Source organism: Anabrus simplex, chromosome 8, assembly GCF_040414725.1.
Source record: "Anabrus simplex isolate iqAnaSimp1 chromosome 8, ASM4041472v1, whole genome shotgun sequence".
NCBI classification, from domain to species: Eukaryota; Metazoa; Arthropoda; class Insecta; order Orthoptera; family Tettigoniidae; genus Anabrus; species Anabrus simplex.
Genome location: NC_090272.1, coordinates 44,389,457 through 44,415,519, shown reverse-complemented (window position 1 = coordinate 44,415,519; position 26,063 = coordinate 44,389,457). Strand labels below are relative to the sequence as shown.

The 26,063-nt window shown below is 37.7% G+C and overlaps 1 protein-coding gene across 1 annotated transcript in view; it reads left to right on the top strand.

The window, feature by feature from the left end:
- Window positions 1-26,063, top strand: part of Grip128 (gamma-tubulin complex component 5) — a 334,747-nt gene that overhangs the window by 239,433 nt on the left and 69,251 nt on the right. The window contains exon 11 of the mRNA XM_067152174.2: window positions 10,090-10,312. Within this exon, the coding sequence (XP_067008275.2) occupies window positions 10,090-10,312 (223 nt within the window). The remainder of the gene's footprint in view (window positions 1-10,089; window positions 10,313-26,063) is intronic.

The window sequence follows — 26,063 nt, the reverse complement described above, 5'->3', positions numbered from 1 at the left end:
GCCTCTCATAATGTGCCCTAGATATTGGGTTTTTCTTTATTTAACAGTAAGTAATAGTTCTTTTTGTTTCTTCATGCGATGAAGGACTTTGTCATTTGAAATTTTCAGCACCCACGGTATTCGGAGTAGGCGGCGATATACATACATTTCAAAAGCATCAATTCTTTTTTCTAGATTTTGGTCAAGGGTCCAGCTTTCACATCCAAAGAGAAAAATGGAGAATACATAGCACCGAATCATTCGCATTCTTAATTGCACACTTAGGTCCGATTTTGTAAATAGCTGTTTCATGCTAAAAAATTGCCTCCTGGCCTGTTCTATTCTAGATTTTATTATCCTATTATCATTTAATCTAGAAAGATGGCAGAAAAAGACAATTCTTCTTTTTCTCATCGTATCTGTTATAGATTCACTTTCCTTATAAACCACTGCATTAGGCAGTAATCTCCATTGTCCATCCACCTGATGTTTTTTATTAATGATTGTTCTGAGTATCCTTCTGTCAACCTTTTGCAGTGTATCAGTTGTTGCTTTGGTGTTCAATTTAAATAGTGTTTCTCAAGCGTAAGTCGCTTCAAGTTTAATGACGGAACAGTAATGTTGAAGTTTAGCATTTATTGAAAGAGATTTTTTCTTGTACGTTGGCCATGTAATTCGTTGTGCTTTTTTTTTAAACTTAAATGTTCTGCTTTCTATTGATGATTTTTCATTGGTGTTCCAAGTTATAATTTCACCAAGATATTTAAACTTATTCACAATTTTAATTTGTTTGGTATTGGCTAAGGTAAAGGTTGGTGCTGTAACAGGGAAGGTTGGCATTATTTCTGTTTTTTCATATGAAATTTGCAATCCAACTTTTCTGGCTATGTTATCAAGTTCTTCTATTTGCAATTTAGCTTCTTCCATATCATTAGCAAGTAGTGCAAGATCATCAGCGAATGCTAAACAATTGTCTTATTTTTCTGCCAATCTTGATGTTAGGTTGACACATCTTATTCCATTCCCGCATGATATTTTCCAACACACAATTAAACAATAATGGTGAGAGTCCATCTCCCTGCCGAAGTCCAGTATTAATGTAAAATTGCTTTGAGAGTTCATTTCTAAATCTGACTTCAGATTTAGTGTTCTTAAGGGTAATTCCAATTAGGCGAATAAGTTTTGGATGTAAACCAAATTCTTTTAGGATATTCAATAATGACTCACGATGGATACTATCATACGCCTTTTTAAAATCAACAAAAGTGATAACTAACTTTTTGTTTCTAACCCTATGATGCATAATCCACTTTAAACTAATAATTTGATCTGGACAACTTCTCCCTGGACGAAAGCCTCCTTGGTATTCTCCTAGTTCACAGTCAAGTTGTTCTTGAATTCTCATGTATAATAACTTTGAAAAAATTTTGTAAGTGATATCCAGCAATGATATCCCCTGATAATTGTTGGGATCTGATCTATCACCTTTTTTATGTAAAGGGTGTATTATTGCCATATTCCACTCTTCGGGCATTTTTTCAGTATTCCAAATGACTATGAGGTATTTATGTAAATTCTGAATGGTTTGTGTAATAGCATTCTTCCATATTTCTGCAGTTAGTTGATTCTCCCCTGAAGCTTTGTCATTTTTAAGTGAATCGATGGCTTTCAACACTTCTTTGTAATCTGGTGGTATAACCTTTTCTAATGGTGTTTTATTTTTTGAATGAAGGTCATACTCTAGGTATTGTGTTGGTTCTTCGCTATTAAGTAATTCTTGAAAGTATTGAGCTAAAATTTCTGCATTCTCTTGGTTACTATGTGCCAGTTTTCCATTTGTATTTCTCATCATAAGTGTTAGTGGAGTATAGTTTGATTGGTATTGTCGAAACATTTTATAAAAATCCCTCGTCTTATGTTGTATGAATGCTTCATCTATGGCATTTAATGATTCTTTGTGATAATTTCTCTTAACCCTTCTGATGTCTTTGGCTGTTTGTTTTCTAGCATTATTCAGTTCTTCGCGGGACTTTTCTGTTCTCTTTAGTTGGTCATTCATCCATGCTTTTTGCCTGTTTTGAATCGCTGTGTCACACTCCACATTCCACCAAGCATGTTTCTTTCATTTTTTAACAGGAGCAATTTCTTCAGCTATGGTTTTTAATTTTTCAATTACCGTCCCCAAATTGTCGCTTAGAGGAGTTTTAGACCTTTCAAAATACAGTTTATTATTAATTAAACAACTAGGGTCATACTTCTTCCTCCTATTGGATTTGGATATTTTGTTCTTTTTTGGCGTTAATTTTATTTTAATCTTGGAAATATAGTGATCTGAATCTATGTTTACCCCACACAGTACTTTCACATTATAAATTTTGTTGTGATTATTCTTGTCCATGGCCACATGGTCAATCTGGAACTCCCCCAATTTAATATTAGGGCATTTCCAAGTCATTAGTTTGTGTGGTCTTCTTTTAAACCTTGTAGATTCCAAAATTAATCCACGATCTATACAAAGATCAGTTAATCTTTTACCATTTTTATTTGTATATTTATGCACTGGCCATTTACCCACTACTGTACGAAATCGTTTATCTTTTCCTATTTTAGCATTAAAGTCACCAAGTAAAATTTTAATATGTGTGTCAGAGATACCTGATATCAACTGGTCCAATTCTTCCCAAAATTTTTCTGTTTCTTCCTTTTCTTTGTTATTTTTGTCCTTCGTTGGGGCATGGACATTTATCAATGTGTGTGTTTTATTCTCTACTTTAACTGTTAGGAGTGCCATTCTTGGGGAGGTCGAAGAAAAAACTTCAATTGAATCTAATATGCTTTTATGGACCAAGAATCCTACTCCAAATTGAGGAACATTCTTCATCACTCTTTTTCCTGGAGGACCTTTGTAAAGGCGACATCCTCCTGATTCTAATGGGTCCTGATCTGTATTATGCAATTCTTGAAGAGCTGTTATTACTATCTTATGCTGGTCCAATACATCTGTTAAATGTTTTAACTTGCCAACTTTCATGATTGAATTATTTAATATTGCAAAAAATGAAAATTGTCCTGGTTTATTGAATTTGTCTTCTCTTAACCTGATGTGTCTGCATGTCATCTGTTGGGCTTCCAGGTGCTCCAACTTGCCTTGATCTTCTACGTGACACCCCACCGTATCCGAGTGGTGCCTTTGTTTGGACCTGCTGATTTTGTATGTCCAAACCGGTGGATTTATTCATGAGAAGACTAATCATATTTGGCTGATTATCTGATCAATGATCAATGTTTCTGACCGTAGTCAGGGTTTACCATTCCAGATGTGATCTGGAAGGATGATTAATGAAATATGGATTGATGAATGATGAATTTGTGGAGTGGAAAAAAATGGAAGGGATCCGACACTTCGAAAAATGAAGATATCGGCCATAGGAATACAAGGGCCACGAAGGGCGTGAAAATGAAAGACTCCCTAGCCCTCGCAAACCTAATAGCGTAGGGGTCAGAAAAGAACAAGAGTTGACCAAGAGAGGTCGGATAGGATAGATGAAAGTGAGGAGCCTGGCACAAGTAAGTGGAAGCAATACCAGGACTCAGCTAAGGGCCCCGTGGTCGCCAACCCACGCTCCAAAGTTCAGGGCTCGTGGGGCCCTTTTTAGTCGACTCTTACGACAGGCAGGGGATATCGTGGGTGTTATTCTACCGCCCCCACCCACAGGAGGATCAAGACTATTTATTATGAAACAGATTCACATCAGTACCGGTTTCAACTTTACAGTCATCATCAGCTGATACATTACAATTTTACAACCATTTGGCATTGGTATGTGTCACAAAGATGTTGTTGTTCATTCGAGCATCCAGATGTCTAATGGGGTTGTGGATTAGATATATTCGACATATTGTTCATGACTATATGGGGATAAAAGTGTGTCTAAGACCAATATGGCAGTGAAAAGCTTAACTAAACTTAAAACAAATTATACATATATATTAAACACATGAAACATGTATATAAAACGCTTGGTGAGTTCAAACACATTAAAATATTAAAAACATGTTTGTAAAAAACACTTGTTAAATTTAAAAGTTCATGCTTTGCAAAGTTCTTTCTTCAGGTTCCCTTGTCGGGTTCTTGTACATCTATGTTTACGTTGTTTGGTTTCGTAAACAATTCTCGAAGATGTTCTGTTTGACTAAGTATATATCATATATGTTCGTAGTGAAAATCAAGTTGTAGGATGGTCAAGTATTGTTGTAGCTCAGCTGTTGATGTATTTTTAATGAATTTTGAAGTGGATTGTAGTGTCTTGAATTTTAAATTTGGTGAATATAAGTTGTTGGTGGCGACCTCCCTCTTGTCTGTATTCGTGTTTAGGAGCTGCTATTATCTGTGAATACACAAGTCAACCAACCAACTGAACAACACGCAAGACACGAACTTTCATGTGTATGAAGTGTTCTTACATATATTGTTTTATCTTATATACTTATAAGTTAGTTTTAAGTGGAGATAGTGTTTTATAAACTAATTTTAAGACCTAAAGCATATCATTATAGACATGTAATTGCATTGTCACACATAGTGACATACACGCCTGTTCCCGTTTTGACATGCCCCATTTGGACGTGACCAAATATTTATCACATGACATTCCCCAGACAATGTAATCTCAATCATAGCTTCATGATCTATATGTGAATGTATTGTTCAGCGGAAGATGACACTATGTAGGGGGTCGAAACTGGTACTGTAGCATAAGTGCAATAAATGAGTATTGATAAGGTGGAAGTCCTTTCCTATTTCTAATTGTGTAGTTCGTCAATACGGATACGAAGATCATAGATACGTTAGACAGCTGCCGCCGAGGACAAGCATTTCGTAGATGATAATCCGATTTACACAGAAAACAACGTTGTGTTTTGTCTACAGAAGGCGAAACAGGAACAAGCGCTACTAGATGATGGTCTATCGATATTACGGAGGGAGTCCGTATACTTCACTCCTTCTGCAGCAATGCAAGCGTTTTCTAGCTCAAGGAAAGAATTAGGCCTTGATGAAAACGGCAAGTAAGACCTATACTCGGGCGTCAGACCTTCAACAATAGAACTCACAATCTCACCTTCTGAATATTTCAAGCGGAAAACTATCAAAAACATTTTAATGTCCCTAACATACTCTGAGAATGATTCATTACTTCATTGTACTGAAAAGAAATGTCGCTGCACTAGAGATGATAGTGCTCTGGTAGGAATACATTCACGTAATAGTTTCGCATGGAAATCCCCAAGACAATCACATTCAGACATAGCCACAGCTATGCAACTGGCTAAGTTTCCAGAAGCATGCGGATAAATGATTTGAAAAATCAGATCATCTTTGACACCATATACAGCACTGTGCTCGAGAAATTCAATTAAAGTGTGCAAGAACTCAATAACTTGTTCGATAGAGTCTATAGAATAAGATTTCATCCCTTTAATAAGTAATTGCTGCGGATGTGGTAGCTTTGTGAAATTAACGACTGTAGAAATATTCTCTGTCGTATATGAATCATCACCGCCGGATGAAACGGGGTGAACAGGCGGTGGTTGCGAAATCCACTGTTCAGTAACTTCAGCAACTTCAGCAGGTTTATTTTCAATGGAGACAGAAGACAAACTATATCCCATCCTCAGAAGCGACTCAATTTTAGCAGACCACAAAACTAATAAGGTTTTCACATCATCACCCATACTATTACCAAATAATACCTGGAGATCAGGCACACGGTTCCTGTAATGAAGCAGGTGAGCTTTAATACGACAAATCTGCTTTCGTGTAACATCACCTTGACCTTGACTAAACTTGTCCAACGTAGACTCTGCTTGAGACAGAGAAACCCTGATACGACCTAACGCACTTTCTATAACCATGGAAGGTTGACAGCCCAATAAACTAACAGGGTTACTTAACGAGGAACGAAGTAATCTAATGGTATCGCCTAATGTGCCAGCAGGAGAAACTCCCCTAATACTCGGTTCATATCCCAGCTCCTCGGTTCGTAGCAATTTGAGACCGAAACATTCGCGTATCTTATCATCATTAACAGGTCCAATAGACCCTTGTGCATCTTTACTAGGATCAGTCATATTTGCTCCTTTAAATATGAAAGAATAATAGACAAGATTGAATTTACTGATGAAAACCGTGCAATAACGCTGTCACCTGAGAAGGTGCCAGCATTAGGGCGTAGGAAAAAAAGGAACATACCCAGAGGGGAAGCGATGCGGACCGAGGTTAGGGAGTTTTCCATCCGTAAATTCACCAGTCATTTATTCAAAGGTAACAAAATATTTACAATATCATAACTGAAGCACCCTTTCGATAGTAAACCAATAAACTTCTATTGGCCTCGTACATACAACAGAAGATCAATTACCCACAGGTAATACAAAACAAATACAGGTAGTACTAGAATGTAACATTAAAGAAATACATATTACGAAAAAGAAACGGCCTTCAACTGGCCACAGGCCCCTGGGGTACAAACCTGGCACATCCACACAGCACAGCACACACAGAAGCACAACTATTACCCAGTTACACACCCATTCGCGGCCACATGCATTAACCTTTCACTCAGTATACACGTGCAACATTTACTCACGACTTATGCTCCGAAGTTCGCAGCCCAGCAGCCTTGGGTTCGAAAGGAACCCCAAAGTAGATGTTCTGGTAGAGCGACAAATAAATAATGAGAGACAAATGCTGGACACAACCATCCACCAACACTACGCTTGAGAAGGGAAGGGGAAGGAACAGGAGGGGGAACAACCAATGTAGAAACAGTAAATCACATATCAATAACTCAAATCATAGCGCAGGTGCACTTCAAGTGTCTGTAAGCGTCTTTTGAGTCAGAGAGTAATTAGAAGTTTCTCGCTATACAATTTTTTTTAATACAAGAAAAACATCTGTGAGAGGAGGCGGCATTTACTCCTCACGTACGCTGCCAAAATTCGTGAAATGCCGCTACATCCAGGCTATCAATGCATCTTTTGTACCCAATACCACTAGAGGTACCAAATCCGACTGCAGGCCACACGGCCAGTTGGTTTTCGAATTGATAGCCTGTATTACAAGTTGTCCATTTCATGACCGTATCGATGAGTATAATCAAGAAGTTAGTATAAATAACCACTTAATCGATACTTTATTATTGCCTCAGGCAAAATTGAATCTAAATTAACACTTACAGGACATGTTTCGACCACTTAGTGGTCCTCTTCAGCTGTATAAAGAAAGAATTGAGAAGGAAAAAAAAAACATTAAGCCAATAAGCACAAATAATAAAAGTTCTTTGGAGACTCCTTTGTTAAAAAATGGAGGTCATCAGATCAGGACATCTTGCCTCTCGTTCTTGTTTGGAAAAGATGTTTATTCTGCGCTGTCTAGAGGGTCTGTTTGCATGGACTGTCAGACTGTGTCACATCATTACTTCACCAGGTTGCGCTCAAAGACAGACCCTCTAGACAGCGCAGAATAAACATGTTTTCCAAACAAGAACGAGAGGCAAGATGTCCTGATCTGATGACCATTTTTTAACAAAGGAGTCTCCAAAGAACTTTTATTATTTGTGCTAATTGTCCTAATGTTTTTTTTTTCTTCTCAATTCTTTCTTTATACAGCTGAAGAGGACCACTAAGTGGTCGAAACATGTCCTGTAAATGTTAAGTTATATTCAATTTTGCCTGAGGCAATAATAAAGTATCGATTAGGTGGTTATTTATACTAACTTCTTGATAGCCTATGTCGTGATTTGAATATCGATATCTGTGGTTGTCTTAAACAAACTTTTAGCGAGGTACCTCCGTGGTTGGTTCCGCGACCGGATATATGTCTAAATCTACTCCATGGACCCAAGGTGAACACGGATTCCTCCGTTTATCAGAGGTATTTCCAGGACTTCGTTCACCAATATCAGGCCGCGAGACATATCTTCACAGATGGTTCTAAAATCGGAGTTAATGTTGGTTGCTCTTTCGTCATTCATGATATGAGCACGGGGATCTCGCTTCCTAGTGTATGTAGCATGTATACTGCAGAGCTTTACGCCATCTTACAACCTCTGCAGTTTGCACTGGGTGACGAAAAAAGCCACTTTCTTATGCGTACCGATTCGTTGAGCTCTCTGCAGTCTATTGAAACCTGTTTCTTGTAACACCCACTGGTGCAGCAGATTCGTGACATTCTAGCCAGGTTAAGTGATGCTGGTACCAGAATCACTTTCGTGTGGCTTCCAAGCTGCAAATGAAGCGGTACTTTTACCTCCAAGACCTGTCAAGGGACCTGCTAAGGATATTTGTTCTCAGCTACGTCGAACCATCTTGACGTCCTGGGATTCGGTGTGGCTAGCTATCCGAACTCCCAACAAGTTGAGATCAATTAGGAAGACAACAACCATGTGGCGGTCCTCTTTCCGACCTTCACGGAGAGAGGCCATAGTATTGTGTAAGCTGAGGATGGGTCATTTACGGTCTACGTACTCTTATCTCCTAAAGAGGGAAGACCCTCAGTGTGTTCTTGTGGTGCCGACTTCACCATGGCCTACATCCTCACAGAGTGCACCGATTCCTCTGGCCTAAGACGGACCCTCGGCCTGCAGGAAACGCTCAAACGCATACTAGCTGATGATGCGACTACTGCTGATCTCGTCATCCGCTTTATGTGCGACAGTGGATTATTCAAGTGTATATAAATTACAAGTGTACTTTTACTCCGGGAACACAGGTTCCCTTTTGATTCGTTAGTAATTTTTTGGCCGAATTCAATACCTTTTTGTTTTATTTTGTGCTGCGTTTTCAAATTTCTTTCTTTAGTAATTTTTTTTTTTTTTTTAATTTCTTTTCCACTAATTTGTTTGGAAAGGATGATTACCTCGTTGTACTTCCTCTTAAAACAAAAATTACCATCACCACCACTGAGGTGAAATGTTGATTCATCATGGAAGATTACATGGTTAAGGAAACTTTCATCACCTTCCATCCCTTTCTGCATTTCCATGCAAAAGGTAACGCATGCCTCACGGTCTGCAGGCTGTAGGGCCTGTAACGTTTATTTGCTTTCTTACCACTCTCCACATTGTCATGTTCGGCAATGCTACTTCACGACCGGCCTGTCACACAGATTTGCTAGGAATGCGCATGACGGTTGCTCTGACACGTTCGACCATCTTGGCTGATGTTCGAGGTTGCTTCAGGCTCTTTCCTTTACACAGGCATCCCATCATCTGGAACTGTTTATACCACCACTGAATGTTGTCAGGTGGAGGATCACATCCATACTGTTGCCAAAACTGACACTGAATTGTAACTACCGAATTACACTTCGCAAACTGCAGTACACAGAAGGCTTTACACTTGGGAGCTGTCATCTTTAACTGGTAATCTACACATTGTGCTGTCAAGCGACAGAGTGAGGAAACCACAATTTGCTGCATGCAATACAATCTTTTACAGTTGATCTCTCATCCGATCTAGGAAACAGATGGCTAAGTTTGGTTAAATAGCCATACTAACCACTTGTAACTCGATATTACTTGTGTGTACACCCGGTATATTAAAAATTAAGTAAACTGAGAGTCTCTTGATGTTAACTAAAATTTTTTTATTAGTGTTAGTTTACTGATATTGTGACGGATACCACACCCCAACTAGACTAATATCTTTGACTGAACTGTGTACATAAACTTTAATTTATGAATTGTGTTTAAAATGTAAAATGTCTGTACCTGATCATTGACTGCTGTAAATGCATTTATTTATATTGAGAAAAAAGATTTTCTAAATTAGAGACAGTGTGGTGGAAAATAGGTCTAGATTTGTTTGTGATATGGTATGACCCAGAATTTTCCCACATAAATCATCATCAATCACCATTTGCGGATCCTTCCACACATTAAACATATTTATCAAATTCAAATGTTATCTATATATGGAACTGTCTTGGAATAGAATCCTGAACAAAGAGTATGCTGGTGACTGTATGTTAGCTTTGTACTGAGGAGTAGAATTTGCATATCCTTCTGTTAAAAATGATTTCCTTTATAAAATATATTTTTCTTCCCACAGTTTATCAGGCTATCTTTCCCAGACTGATCTTCCAATTGGGCCTGTGATGGAACGTGTTCTGGTGGAACTCATTGACAAGAGACACGAAGTAGCCTGTCTTCTTGTCAAGAATATTCTCCTCGAAGAGTACCATTTGGCAGCACATTTAACAGTGATACGAGCTGTATATCTTATGGAGGCTGGAGATATCATGCACCAATTCTGCTCCCACATCTTTGAGGAGGTAAAAATTAACTAATTACACTTTTGTTTTAAATATACCACTTTTTTCAAGACTTGACATCCCCTTATGATGTCTTCAATTTCCTTGGCTCACCTGGATCCTGCTGTCTTTTACGCCTTGTATCCTCCAATCAAGGAATTGATTGATCAATCAAAGAATACCAGCACCAGATCTTTTCCATATTCCCACTGTTTTTCCATCAGTTATCTCATGGTAAATATAGGGTCTAAGGTCTGGTGTCTTAGGATTCAAGAGGGCTATTTTAGGAAGATTTTCTTAGTGTTCAAAATCAACTTGTCGCTATGTGGATACAAACTTCTTCGGCGATTCTGTGCAACCCGTGCGCTAGACATGTAAGGTGGAGCATTTTCAGGAAAAGGACTTTCAATACTTAAACGGCTTTTTTTTTCATGTAAGGTGCCGCATCTGTGACAAAAAGCAGGTCATCATCATGTCATATTTCTTGTGGGCAGAGTAGCATTGAGGAATTTGTAAATAGCTGTGCGACATTGGGACCATTTCCTCTCTCCATCTCTTTCGTTGTCAGAAGAAACATGGAGGGGTCAATTTGCATTGCTTCCATAGTTCCGATGATGGCGTTGGCCATGTAATGTCCCATTGCATCTGTAGTTTTGTCAATGGAGATCCAGATTTTCTTTCCCAACATTCCAGTATGAATCCTCTGCAGGGTTTCTTCACAACAGACAGTCAAATAAGTTTTTCTGAGTGTAGATTCTGACAGAACATTTTCATTAGTATACTTCTGCATAAACATTCTGAGGGGCTGGTTTTCCAGTTTCCAGAAAGGTATTCCCGAATCTAAGAAACCTGTGCAGAGATTCAGAGAAAACTGAGATTGTCTGCTGGACGTGGTAACCGCTGTTGATATCAGAAAGGTCTTCTGTCCAGCAATTTTAGAAATCCCATATGTATGTTTGGCTGTTGCAGAATGTTGAATTATAAAGTACCTTTCTTCATGGTTAATAGATTTTTCACATATTTTGCGGATAGAACCATCAGTAGAAAGTGTGTCCGAACCGAATTAACAGACATATCCATCAGTGGCGTGCAGTGCTTTCTGCAACAGGGTAGGTTCTTCATGTTTCCATGCTACTTAGCGACCATTCAAGTATTACCTAAGCATATTTGTAGTATTTTATAAACTCACCCACCCCTCCTTGTACTGTAAGCAAGAATAAGCCTTTGGTCCCCTGAACCTGTTGCGCTTACGTAAGATTTGTCTAATTTCTTTACGTTACATCACTGGCCAAAATGACTGGTTTCAATACAGTAGAAGTCCGCTATAGCGAGTACGGCATATAATGAGAACCCCGTTATAACGTCAGACTTTTTCTGTCCCTTAAAAATTCCTACATTGTATGTATGTTTAGTCCTCAGCCCGAAGGCTTGTTGGATCCTCAACAGCTCCACCATCAGCTGCCCTAGATGGCCTATGCATCACTGAAGAGGCGTACTAGAGAAATGAGGAGTGAGGTAGTTTCCCGTTGCTTTCCTCGCCGAGCCAGAAGTTGCTATTACATATCAGTCTGCCAAGCCCACTGAAATGCATGCACGAAACCCTATGAGCAACATTTTCACACCATTCATAGCAGGGACTGACTGCATAAGGAATGACATTACTAGCATCACTCATACCTCAGCCACTTTCATTTTGTCAAAGCCAAGGAAAGCAGAGACAGATCAATGAAACTAACGAAATTGCTCTAGCCCATACCAGAAGACATAGTGCAGTGTAAACAGTAGGCCCTGCCAGCGAAGGCATATTAAACTGCGTATTTTCCTTTGGTTACAGCGAGAGCCTCAACACTGACACATCCGTTATTACGAGCGATTAAGCATGCACGATTTATTCCGGTACCAATATTTATGCACGCAGCCATGATATTGCATGCGATCGATAATCTTCAGTATCGTTTCCTCGCTATGTCCTCTAGGAAGCGCTCTTATCGCCATTCGAAGGCGATGTCGGAATTGATTCGTAATACCCGTTGACTGCTGTCCTGTAAAGAAAATTAAAATGAAAGAGGAGAACATGTTTTTGTAATAAGTGTGTAAATAACATGTCTGACAGCAGTTGTTAACTTGTTAAAAATAAAGGCTGAAGTAAACGTTCTCTTAATTTTAATGCTAAATACTGCAGTTAAGTAAGAATGGGGTACACCTCAAGATATGGCAGAGTGCATCATTGATTTCAGAGGTTAGTTTATATTTTCTCACGTTGGATTAAATTTCGGAAAAGCTATTATTATGTGAATTTGAAGGCGATGTCAGAGTTGATTAGTAATACCCGTCGACTGCCGTTCCATAAAGAAGATTAGAAATGAAAGAGGACAACATGTTTTCGTAATAAATATGTAAATAACATGATCGATAGCAGTTGTTAACCCATTAGAAATAAAGGCTAAGTAAACGATTGCTTAATTTTAATACTCTTAAGGCTATTTCCATGTAAATATTTATCGAGAAAGTTATCACTGTGGGATGCTAAATAGTTTATTATGTCACCTATTCAATACGTTAGAAATTTTAAACATTTAGGAATTTATCTTTATTTCCATATGAGACATGTTTCGCCCTTCTTCGAAGGCATCATCAGTCATAGTACTACCTCAAGCCATAAATCAGGTACCTGATTTGTAATTAAATTGTAAATACTAAGATTTAATATTGACATATTAGTGGGATATTATTGTATTACAGTATTGATAGTCAAGAGAAAAACAATGTTCATTGATTATATAGATACCAATATATCAGTTGTTGGCTGTAAATTACCAGTTGTGAAGGAAAACAGCGTCAAAATGTTAGGGTATGTCCTACAAAGGATGACTTAACATATTAACATGGGGCCGTCTGAGGGAAAGATAAGTGGCTTGCACTAATAGGTAAGACCACAGGGTATTTGACAGTGTCGAGCAGCAGTGGTCCACATGAAGTATTGACGTTGCATTCTCAGAAATGTTGGTAACTGTTACTAAATTTCATTAAGAAACAATGTTCATTCATATATGGAGTTAAAAGGGGTTATATTAACTTATTTACAGATACAGCAGTCGGCACCAATGCGTAAAACCACAGGGTATTTTAGCAGTGTCCAGCTGTGGTGGTCCGAAGAATCATTGACGCTACTCTGTTAGAAAATCTTAGGAAATTATAAAGCTTATACATATATATTTACATGGAAGCAGTTTGGGGAGAAAGGGTACAAAGTGTCTGGGACCAATGTTCATAACAATAATTACTGCTTTTTGTTGACGATTACAGTCTGACAGGGCAACTACACATTAATATTGATGTTATTTTATTGAACAGTTGGGAAATTACAAGCTTATAATACATATTTACAAGGTAGCAGTTTGGGGAGAAAGGATACAAAATGTCTGGCACCAATGTGCATCATATTATTTTTGCCATTGGTTGATGATTGCAGTAATGACAAGGCAACTACACAGTAATTTGCAGTGTGGTTTGACCACAGTTCATAATTATTGGAATGCTAGGAAAAATATTCCAACGTTTTTTAAGATTGCCAAATGAGGTTCTGTTTATCACTTGCAAGGTTATCACTTTTCTACTGGCGCTTGATATGTTTTCACGATATAGAAAACATATCATGCGCTGGCAACCAAGAATGAGTTAGCTGGAAAATTTATAATGTCCAATAACGGACCATTTATATTGGTATGATATGTTTTCAGGTATATACGCAGTTAAGTTAGGCTAGATGACTCTGTTTGAATAAGTAAGCTGAAGCATTTGCCACAAAGTGCGACCTTTGGTATTGTTTTCTCGCTATGTGTACTTGCGAGCTCTCTCGTAGACATTCAAAGGCGATGTCGGAGTTTATTAGTAATACCCGCTGACTGCTGTTCTGTAAAGAAAAAAAGAAGAGAACATGTTTTCATAACAAATACGTAAATAACGTGATTGATAGCAGTTGTGAACTCATTGGAAATAAATGCTAAGTAAACGATCACTTAATTTTAATACTCTACGCTGAAATTAAGTAAGAATGCAACACGCCTCAAGATATGGCAGAGTGCATCACTGATTTCAGAGGTTAGTTTACATTTTCTTGCGTCTAGTTAAATTTTGGAATATTCCCGTGTAAATTCGTAGCAAGGTGGTTATAATTTCTCTATATGCGCTTGAAAGGTTTTCATGATGCTTATACGGTTAGGTTAGGTGACACTGTCTGAAGAAGAAAACTGAAACGTTTGCCAGAGTGGCCTTTGGACTGATACTACAGTTTTTTCAGATTGAAATTAAACATACACTTTCACACAGTTTCGGATTTCAAAAAATGAAAATGAGTGTGGATAGCGTGGATATCATCCGCGAAAATGCAAGTTTTGAATAAACCGATTGCCGTTTCATACCAATTTTTTAATGTGGATGGGTTTTCCCCTGACTTTTACAAAAAATTGGGTAAAACAAGAGTCCGCTATAACGAATAAATTTTTCGCTGTTATGAATTCTCGCTATAACGGACTTCTATTGTATTTAATTTCATAGTCCACTCGGAAGTAGAAATGTATAGGTATTAAAAGAATAACAGTAAACACAATTGAAAAATAAATGAAAACCATTAAAATTATATCAAAGTGTTGATCAGTTTTCCATTCTTTGTTTAATAATTGGACATTTTCAGTTTTGTCTGTCGTTAATAAGCATTGCTCTGTTCTTTCTTCCCACTCGCCAACAGAAAAGGCTAAGTTTGATCTGTAAAAATTTACGTAATACTCCATCAGTCCCTTACAATATCTTGAATACATTGGTAATATATTATAATTAGGGCCTAGATTTTTAGGTTTTAACCTATTTTTTTCCTCTCTATTTAATTCACGAATTTCAATATATTTGTTCGTTTCACACTTCCTGGAGCAGAATATGTGAATGTCATTGCACCTAAGAAAACCTAAATGAGGGGTTGACACCTAAAATTACCTAAATAGCTGTTTTACCTTCTTCAGATAAAGAATGTTATTTCCCTGCATTATAAAATTATTTCCACCACGATTACAAGCTGTAGGACGGAGAGAGTTCAGGTTACTAACGTTAAATGCAGCACGTCCCATACTTCCCACTGCACATGTGACATCTGGTGGCTCCTTGATGCATCTGATGGAAGGTCAGGAGGAATGTAAACAGTTTTGCTTCCAGTCGTCCACAGAGAGTACAGCTGGCAGAGTGTGTGGTGAATGGTTCCTGCAGTATTTTCTAACCGTAATTGTTGTATAGCCAAACAATGCCTAGATCACACTTATTGAGAAAATGGCTTGCTACAGGTGGATACTTACTACAGATGGTCGAGTAGTCTTCTGTCAGGCATGTTCCAAAGAAGTAAGTTTCCCGTAACTGATCTAAAACCTGCATTGCAATTCCCTAGCCCGCTTACTGAAGAGTACTTAGGATTTGGATTCATTTCAGGTTAAATGTGAGCAGAAATCCCATCTTGAGAAGCATAAATCTGCAGCTGCTCACATGGCTAGCATAACGAGGATAAATAAGTCTCGCAGCAACAGTAAGCAAATGTTTATTTCTTCCACAGTTGGCAGGCCTGAAGATAACTTTAACTTTCTCTTGTATTAAGCATTGGTGTCTGCAAATGTCCCATGGAACGTGCTAAGTAACCTGACCATGAGAACATTATTTGCATCCTGTTTACCAGAAGACATTAGATGAAATAAGAGAAGATATAGGTGATCACTATATTTGGTATTCTGTCGATGAATAGAACAAAGTAACAACAGCACAATAGCCTGCGCAGTGAGAAATGCTTTACGCATGTTGTGGCCAGCAGAGAATCAAGATAGTAAGTTCCTTTTGTTAGTGACAGACAGTGCTGCCTGCATGTTGAAGGCAGGGCAAGTTCTACAGTCCTTCTACCCGAGCATACTACACATTACGTGCTTGGCCCACGGAGGAGATTAGAAGCACCGTGGTTTCTTCAGTCAAGAAAGTTTTCTTAAAAGCCTCAACATGTATACATTTGTTCAGTGAGAAACTACCAACAACACCTCTTCCACCTGTGCTGATACTTACCTGCCGGGGAACATGGCTGTCTGCTGCTGTTTACTATGCTTATCACCAAGAAGGAATTTAAAATGTCGTCAATGACTTGGACGAAACAGAAGCTTCCTGAATTGCCAAGGCCAAGAAATCGCTCGAGTGCCTGATCCTCGTCGCTTCCCTAGTATATATTAAGAAGCATTTTTGTTTTATGCCAGAAGCTATTCTCCAGTTGGAAAGTGCAACCTTGCATTCAAAGATTACCTGGATATCATTGGCAATGTTTCTGGGCCATTGGAAGTGGTATGTTCTTCAAAGCGGCAGAAGATTCTTCAACGCAATCCTGGTTTTGAAGATATGAAAGTCATCAATTCAGTATTACAGGGAGAAAAGTATTCAGGAAAATTAACCCTACAACCTGCTGCATTAGCATCTATGTACTACGCTCCAATGCCGTCATTTTCCGTTGAAAGAACTTTTTCGTCATACAGTAATGTGTTACGTGAAGGAAATCATTTACGCAGACAATTTGGGTGTGTACGTTGTTATTTACGGCATGCCAAAAAAAAAACTTACAAAAGGAAACAGTAAAGTGTATTCTCTGGGTTTTTTAAATTAAAAATTTTTTTTTTTTATGAATGTGAATATGACAATGTAAACTTTTGTGATATAAGTACATAAATAAATTTTGCAGAACTACAAAAACAGAAAATTATTTCTGCCTGTATTGATCCTGGAGGCAAAACCTAAAATAACCTATTTTAAGAATACAAGAAACCTAAAGTGAAGGTTTATGCCACCTAAAAATCTGGGCCCTGAATAAAATATATGGCTTCTGACATCAAACCAGGGCCATGTCGATTTTGATAGCAAATCAGTGAAATAAACAATTACCTTCTTTACTTGAGGGAGAACTCCATTCTTCGTTCTCAATGACATCGCTGTAGAATGTTGGTGATTTTTTATTTCCCCCAACTTTTTCTTCTCAATGGACATCAGTGCAAGGATGTCCAACTCGTTGCCTGAATGGTCAGCGTACTGGCCTTTGGTTCAGAGGGTCCCGGATTCGATTCCCGGCCGGGTCGGGGTTTTAACCTTCATTGGTTAATTCCATTGGCTCGGGGGCTGGGTGTTCGTGCTGTCCCCAACATCCCTGCAACTCACACACCACATGTAACACTATCCTCCACCACATGTAACACTATCCTCCACAACAATAACACACAGTTACCTACACATGGCAGGATGCCACCCACCTTCATCGGAGGGTCTGCACCTGGCTAGAACTAGCCACACGAAATTTTAAAATTTTAAAAATTTAAAATTTAAAAAAAAGTGCAAGGATGCTCAATCTTTGTTGTCCTTAGGAGGAATGATTTGATCCGTTTAAGAGCAGAAAATGATCTTTTGGCTGATGCAGTTGTGCTTGGTATGGTCAAAATAAGTAATGTCAATTTATATAATTCAGCAAATACCGTGTGGAGTTGCTCTGATTTTTAATGTGTTGCAAGTTCGTGAGGGTATTTGCCATAAAACTCTCCCATGGAATATACGATCATTTTTGAGTCGAACAATATCAAACATTGAATTGTGTTTCATTTTCAGTGCATCTAGAGCAGGAATTTGTACACTTCAAATTCGGTTGGATCAAGTACTTAAAGAAATTCCAGCTGGGGCATGTTTTCAATCCTGTCTGCAATGTGACTTGTCTCATTGCCTATTATTTCAAAATATATTCAATATTTCATTTCATCATTTCATCACTGTCCAGGGGTTTTCTCTTTTGTAGCACTACTTCTTCGTATTCGACACCATCACAAACATTCCACACTGCTTCAAATTCTTTCTTTCATTCTGAATAATACACTTTCGTTCACCTTTTCTGCACAATACAGAATGTCCAAATGCTTTGTCTAAAGAATGTTATATAGAATGTCAGTATATGAATAGATGTTTGATAAAACATAAAGAAGGAATTTGGTCTGAAATTCTGAATCAAAAGACAAATATCCACATGCAAGGGCTACAGTTCCATTTTCCCAGTCTGATTTGTCTAGTACACTCTCAAAGAAGTCCACCAGCAATTCATGGTTCTCTTTGACAACATTTACGACTCTGGAAGAGAAACTCCATCTTGTTGGTGCATTTTGTGGGTTTTTTTAGTTCGAATATTCAGTAAGAGCATGAGTACGTTTCGTAGACTTAGAGCAGAAACTACTTAGTCCATTGAGAGTTTGGAAAAAGATACGGCACTCCTTAATACTCATAGCTAACTGAGATAAGACTAGATTTAGAACGTGACTGAAACAGTAAATAAAGAGAGCTGTAGGGTACATTTCTTGAACTTAGCTTTTTAGTCCATTTAGTTCACCAGCCATCACAGTCGTATGTCTGGGCAGCCAATTTTTCTCTGATGTTATAGGAAGTCACTATGTCCATTACATTGATTAAGTAAGCCATTAGCGGATCTACCTGCACTCACGTCAACGAAGGAAATAAACGTTTCTTGAACCTGGGCTGTCTGGTGATGAACATATCTGAGGGTTGTGGACAGTTGTGATTAGTTGTTGATATTGGAAGTTTCATCTAAAACAATTGCTACATGCTGGGCCATGGAAATCTCATTCCTTATGGTTTCCATCAACATGCTACTGATAGCACCAATTAAGTCATTTTGGATCCTGTTCGATGTGCCATTAAAAGTTGATAAAGACTCTATATGTTCTCTAAGAGTAGTGTCATAGCTGCTCAAAAAATGTAAAAGTTCTACATAATTACCTTTGTTGAATGAACCTTCAATTTCGTCGTGTCTTCTGAGCTGCAATTCGATGTGGATAAGAAGCATGTTGTGTTGATTAGGCACTTCAATATTTCTCTGTTCTTCTTGACCATTTCATTGTGACGCACCACATCAGCTTTCAATTGTTGATCCATTTTGGTATCAATGCGAACACTTCCAAAGCACATAAGTTGAACAAACGAACGTAAATGACTTTGCGATCGTTCGCGTTTGGCAGTGGCATTACTGAGATTATTTAAATTACCATAACCTTCCTTGTTCCAAACAGTTTGTTCATTACAAAATAATAAGCTTGGCTAGCAAAATAATTTATTAAAATGACAACTTCCAGCTAGCCAATTAGTTTTCTCATATTGATTCACATTAAAATGACGTAAATGTTCTTTACCCTTTTCCTTATGAAGAAATGTTAATTTTGGAATCACCGGCACTGGTCTTCCCACTGATATAATGTCACGCTTTTCTCAAAATGATTGAGAACCAAAAGGCTTTTTTTTTAAATGTCTTCAATTATGCAACAATTTTCTGTCATAATGCAGCCATATAGACCCTAATTTTTTCACTCACTTGAAATGAACACTATAACCACAGTCACTTCACCACCAAAGACTCTTCCAGTATCACCTGCCAAACGGCATTTAAAGATAAAAATTTCATTGTTCCGTATTGAAATTATTAACATTAAAAATTAAATAATTGAAGTTCAACCAATTCAATACATAAAAGAAAGAAATGTAGTAATTACATTCTTATTTAAAATGGGACCGGTTTCGACCCTAGTCCAGGTCATCGTCAGCCGTAAAAACAAGTAGGCGAAATCACACAATGTTTATGAATATTGGAGAAATGGGTCAGTTTCACACTCTGTCAGGCACAAAGTCACAACACTATCAAATAATATATGAAGATTATAAATAAACTTGAAGTCGCAGACGAATAGATTTGTAGACGCAAACCGCCAGTTCCCGGTGATCAGCGCGGCACATTCAAGGTCATGCGCTGCGGTGACTTTGTGCCTGACAGAGTGTGAAACTGACCCATTTCTCCAATATTCATAAACATTGTGTGATTTCACCTACTTGTTTTTACGGCTGACGATGACCTGGACTAGGGTCGAAACCGGTCCCATTTAAATAAGAATGTAATTACTACATTTCTTTCTTTTATATATTGAATTGGTTGAACTTCAATTATTTAATTTTTAATGCCAAACGGCAAGCTGCTACGTACACGAATCATGGTGTATGCACCAGCTTATGTTACAATGTCACTTTTTTCACTAACTGAACGAGAGCCGAAATATTTGTAAAAAAATTTGTCAGTGATATGCTACAAGGATATTCTGTCATAATCCAGCAATATAGACATAATTATTCTTCACCCTGTTGAAATAAATATAACCACAGTCAGTTTGCCACCAAAAGCGCTTCCAATAGCGCCTACCAGGGAATGTCTTATGGTAAGCTGCTACCTACGCAAATCACAGTGCATACATTTGCGCATACGCCAGACAATGTACTGGCCATGGAGGGGAACACTATGCTCATTGCGGGGTCCTAATGCGGCACCTACAGCACCAAAGAGGAAGGAGCACAGCTCACAACTTCATAGACGAGTGGGAGGGTCTCTGTAACTGTCTACATGGACAGTTTATTTTGTGGACCGCGCAGTTGAAAACACTCATGCAAAATTGGCACTTAACACTGGCCAAAACGAAATTAAAATTAAAATTTCAACGTCCATTGAATCTGGCAAAAATTATTTGAGGATTTTATTAATTAATGTTACTTTTCATAGAAATTTAATTAGGTTCAATTTATTCCTTTGCTGAGTAGGCACCGAATACCTAGCCTACCCGAAAAGCTCGCCACTGGTGTCTGTGTAGTTTAATACTTAGCGATATAGGCATACTCAATTTTGGCATCATAGAAATCTTACAGTATACACTAACACCTAAAATACTTTTAACAACTTCAGCAGCAGACTAAATGCTTATTTCTCCTATTACAGAGAAATGATTATCCCTTTCTGTCCTACCTTCTTTCCTTCAGAAACTGGGAAAATCCAACTCTGCATTGTCAGAAAAGCTGTGCTGTTATCAGCTCAGCTATGGTGGCCTAGACAAAAGGAGTGGTGTGAGAAGAAATTAGAATACTGGCGCAGGAATGTGGGTGCGAGGGACAATAATAGCTGGACCTATAATTGGAGAAATGCCTTGATGTACTTCCCTCATCCCTTTTCTATCACTGGTTAAACCCCAGTAATCTTGCATTTTTCCAGTATTGAGGGCTTTGCCATTTAAAGACCTTTGTTAAGTTACATAAAGGTTGGGATGGGATGAGGAAGAGAAATTTACAACTTCTTATAATTTTATCTGAAAATAGTTAATACAGTATATATTAGTTCATGCCATTTTAATGATGCCAGTCAATATAAAATTGCAAATTTTGGGTAAGAATCAACTCAAAATTTATAATCTACATACATTACTAGCTGATGTACCCGTGCTTCGCTACGGGATTCTCAGAAAAACTAACATTGTGGTTTTGCTAACTGAAGTCAACTTAGGCCATTACAAAAACTTCAGCAGGAAAGTAGCAATTAAAAGCAATTTTATCATATAAAATACTCTATGAAATGAAAAACCGCACATTTTCTCACTTTTAACGAACAGTACTACGGTGCCAATCTAAGAGTCCGAAGTTTCAGAGCTGGAATGACCAGGCCATGGACAGCTGTGAACACACCTCTGCCATTATTCCGTTAAATATGCACACTGTTCATTCCAAACATTGCTTCAGAGTAGGGATTGAATAGCTCGAATGCTATGATGAACCAGTTTGTTACATCCAATACAGTAGTATCAGAAAATTTATGAACCAGAGGAACGCCATGCTAAAGAAGAAAGTTATCTGACTCCCCAGCTACTTCCCGCCAATATTCAGACAGGCTGTTATACTCCGTACGGTTAGGGGCGTGCCGTTGTGAGCTTGCATCCGGGAGATAGTGGGTTCGAACCCCACTGTCGACAGCCCTGAAGATCGTTTTCCGTGTTCTCTCATTTTCATGCCAGGCAAATGCTGGGGCTGTGCTGTAATTTGGGCCAGGACCACTTCCTTCCCACTCTTAGCCCTTTCCTATTCCATCGTCGCCATGAGTTCCATGTGTGTTGGTGCGACGTAAAGCAAATTTAAAAAAAGAAAGAAATCGCTATACAGCAGTAATCCGATCTATCGGAGATAAGTGGCAACAGAGACACAAAGCACCATCACAACAAACAATGGTCAATGTAATGTTATTGTTGATCAATGTTATGAGCTTTCTGTATTGTAGGCCTTCACATTTTGTTTTCTTTCGACTCTGTAATATTCGGGCGTCTTACTAAATTAAATATAAGTAGACTGTAGTTCCTTATTCCCCGACTCTACATAGCGATTTTCATTAAATTCTGTTTACCCATTTTCTCGTGACTCGGCGCTGATACGGTTCTTGGTTCAATACGGAAAAATGACATTTCTTACATTAACTGAAGCAGCTTACCAAGCAAAAACCGCAGCCTACCAATATGTGGGCTTAAGAGTCAAAGTAGGAAAAATAGGCAAAGACATAAAATTTATAAAACAATGTATTTCACAGAATTTGACCCCCAAATTTCTGAGGAGTTTTTTCAGAAAACATAAGGTTCTTAAACATCAAAGTAATGTTCATTTAAAAATTAAAAAGTTATGGTTAAAGAATGAATTAAAGTTTCTTCATAAGAAAAAATCCTTTTTAAACCAGAAATTATATGAGGCTCACCTCAAGGCCACGAGTTTACATACGTAGACTCAATGGAACCTTTTTCAAGCTCAAGTTCAAAATAAACTTACCAATTTACTTAACATCAAACAGACAACATTAGAGAAAAAACTCAACATGTTGCATAACGAAGTAAATGCCAGCATATCCCCCTCTAAAAACCCTAGGCATAATCCTAATGACAGATCAATGGATCAATTCCATACTCCTTTGGTTAACTTGTCTAAAATTGATTTAAATGACGAGGAAAAGAGTATTCTGTCTAAAGAGCCCAAACACAATTGGCCTAATGTTAATTTGGCCAATATAGCCTCTAAATTAGTGACAGAATCTGAAGTCGCAATTCGTAAAATGCCACAGGATTTGCAGGATGATGTTAGGACAGATGTAAAAGGACAATCACAGAAATTTTTTATCACAAACAATAATAGAACTGGCATTACGGCAGAAGCTCCTTTTACCGAAAGAAAACAAATCTTAGATCTTATAGATCTTAAGAAGAAGATTAAAGATGAAGAACTTACCGTAACCAAAGCTGATAAAGGTAATACGACAGTAATTATGCATAAGGCCGATTACATTCAAAAAACCAAAATATTTTTCGATGATAAGACCCTCACAGTGTCCAAAAAAGATCCAACACAGCTACTTCAAAAACAATTATAACAAACATTAAAGAAAGCATTTTTTCTATTTATGGAACAAGAAAAAACCAAATTGATTAACATGAACCCGGGGTTACCAACAGCTAAAGCACTTCCAAAAATCCACTAGGCCGGAGTCCCCATTCGACCAATAATAAACTACAGACCAAGTCCTTTGTACAAAGTAGCACAGTTTATTCAGAAATTCCTCAAACAGCATTACAGATTTAGGGCTAATAAATCAATTAAGAATACTATTGAATTAGTTAATAAACTGAGCGATTTCGAACTACGACCCTACCACACAGTACATTCGTTTGATGTGGTCAACATTAATAGTATTAATACCAGTAAGTTAATACCGATCATTCATAAGAATTTAAAAACTTAGTCACTAGCGAACTAGAGATACAGGACTTTGTGAATTTATTAAAGTTGTTAATTAACAATTACTTTATTTTTGATAATACAATTTACAGACAAAATGGGCTATCCATGGGGTCTCCGGCCTCGGGGATTCTTGCAAAAATTTATTTGGATTTTTTGGAGGATTCCGCGATAGATAAAGGGAACACGTTCAGCAATATACACCATTGGTCTAGGTATGTGGACGATGTATTCGTAGTTCTAGATGAGCAGATAATAGATGCAAAGACCACCTTAAGTAAACTCAATGACATAGACCCGCACATCAAGTTTACCTTGGAAGCTGAAAAGGAGGAATCAATTAACTTTTTGGATTTAACTATTAAGAGACAGCCTCCTACTTTTTCTTTCAACAGCTACAGGAAGCCAACACAGACTAGCGTCACCATAAGGCATGATTCAACACACCCACAAGCTCATAAAAGAGCTACGTACTTCAGCCTAGTAGACGGTGCTTTTAGAATCCCAATGCCTAAAGCTGATTTAAACAAGGAGTTGAATACTATTCGCAACATATCCTACGCTAATGGCTACAAGGCCTCTTTTATCGAAAGCATAATCAATAAGATTAAACATTGTCCGCAAACCACGCTCACCAAAGATAAACCAAGTCATAATTCCTATTCAACTTTTACATTTAATAACAACATTCACAGAGTCACCAATATATTCAAAAAGAATAATGTTAAGATTTCTTTTCGTACTGATAACAAGAGCACCAAAGTTTTACACAATGCAGCTACTGTAAATAAATCCAACCCTTATCTTAAGTCAGGTGTTTATAGATTCCAATGCAATGACTGTGGCAGCGCCTATCTAGAGCAAACTGGGCGCAACTTTAAGATCAGATACGCTGAACACGTTAATGCAGTAAAATACAATAGATTCTCCGCTGTGAGACAACATATCCATGATCTAAGACATAATTTTACAAACTTGCAACATGACATTCAAATATTAGAGACTTTGAGCAAAGGACCATTGCTGGACGCTACAGAATTATGTTACATTCATATAGACCAATATTTTAACGCTAATCTCAATCTTAATGATATATCTGAAACTCCGAAAATTCTCTTCAGCTTCCTGATAACATTTTTCAAAAATGTTCAAATCCCAAACAAGAATTTAATTTTACGTATAATACACAACAAGTTCTTCCAATATTCGTTTCGCAGTCCACACCTACCAGACTCTTTCCACACGCTCGGCCCTCATGCACTGTCTCGGCCCGCCCCTACTCCCCCTCCCTAGCACCGTCCGATTATGCACACATGTTCAGAGCTGTCTCATTGTTCATAGTGCAGTGCTAGCAATAGGATCATCCAACGGCAGTTTGAGGTTCCGCATTGAACTAAGAAACATAGGTTTTACAAACATCTTAAGAAGCCACTTAAATGTTTCCACCTCATAGGCCTAGGACATAGAAGATTTTATCCAGAAAATTCCATATGGCAAACCTTCACGACTTTAAAGATGGTTCTGCAGTATACACACTGTAGTGGAATGAAACAGAACATTTTATCAATCGCACAAATTTAAGGACTCTACAACTGTTTGCTCATAAGGATATCATTCAAACTAATGAACTTTTTATTATATAACTGACTCGCAAGTCTTTTACTGGTCATAATCGTTTTTAATGTGTCAAGGTTTTTAATTAGATTTAATGGGTTTTCATACCAAGCATTTTAAGATATGTCATGAATCTTATATATATGGTTGCCTATTTTCCGATAACAGCTGAAGATGACTCAAGTACGCATTGAAACTGGTCCTGTAAAATTTAATATGTTGTAATTCAATAATAGCATTAAAATTGTATTGAATAGGTGGATATATCAAGTGATTATTGTGATACGGGCTTAGCAACAAAAATCCAAATTCATGAATATCTCTGCTATCATAGCCAGTACGGTAAAAATTTATAAGACATAAATGATCGGAAATTTAATACTATATAACTTTAGTTATGTAGTATTTGTCGATAGGACCGTTAATAACATAATATTTGAGAATTAAATTTTAGGCCTTCCCCTAAACTACCATT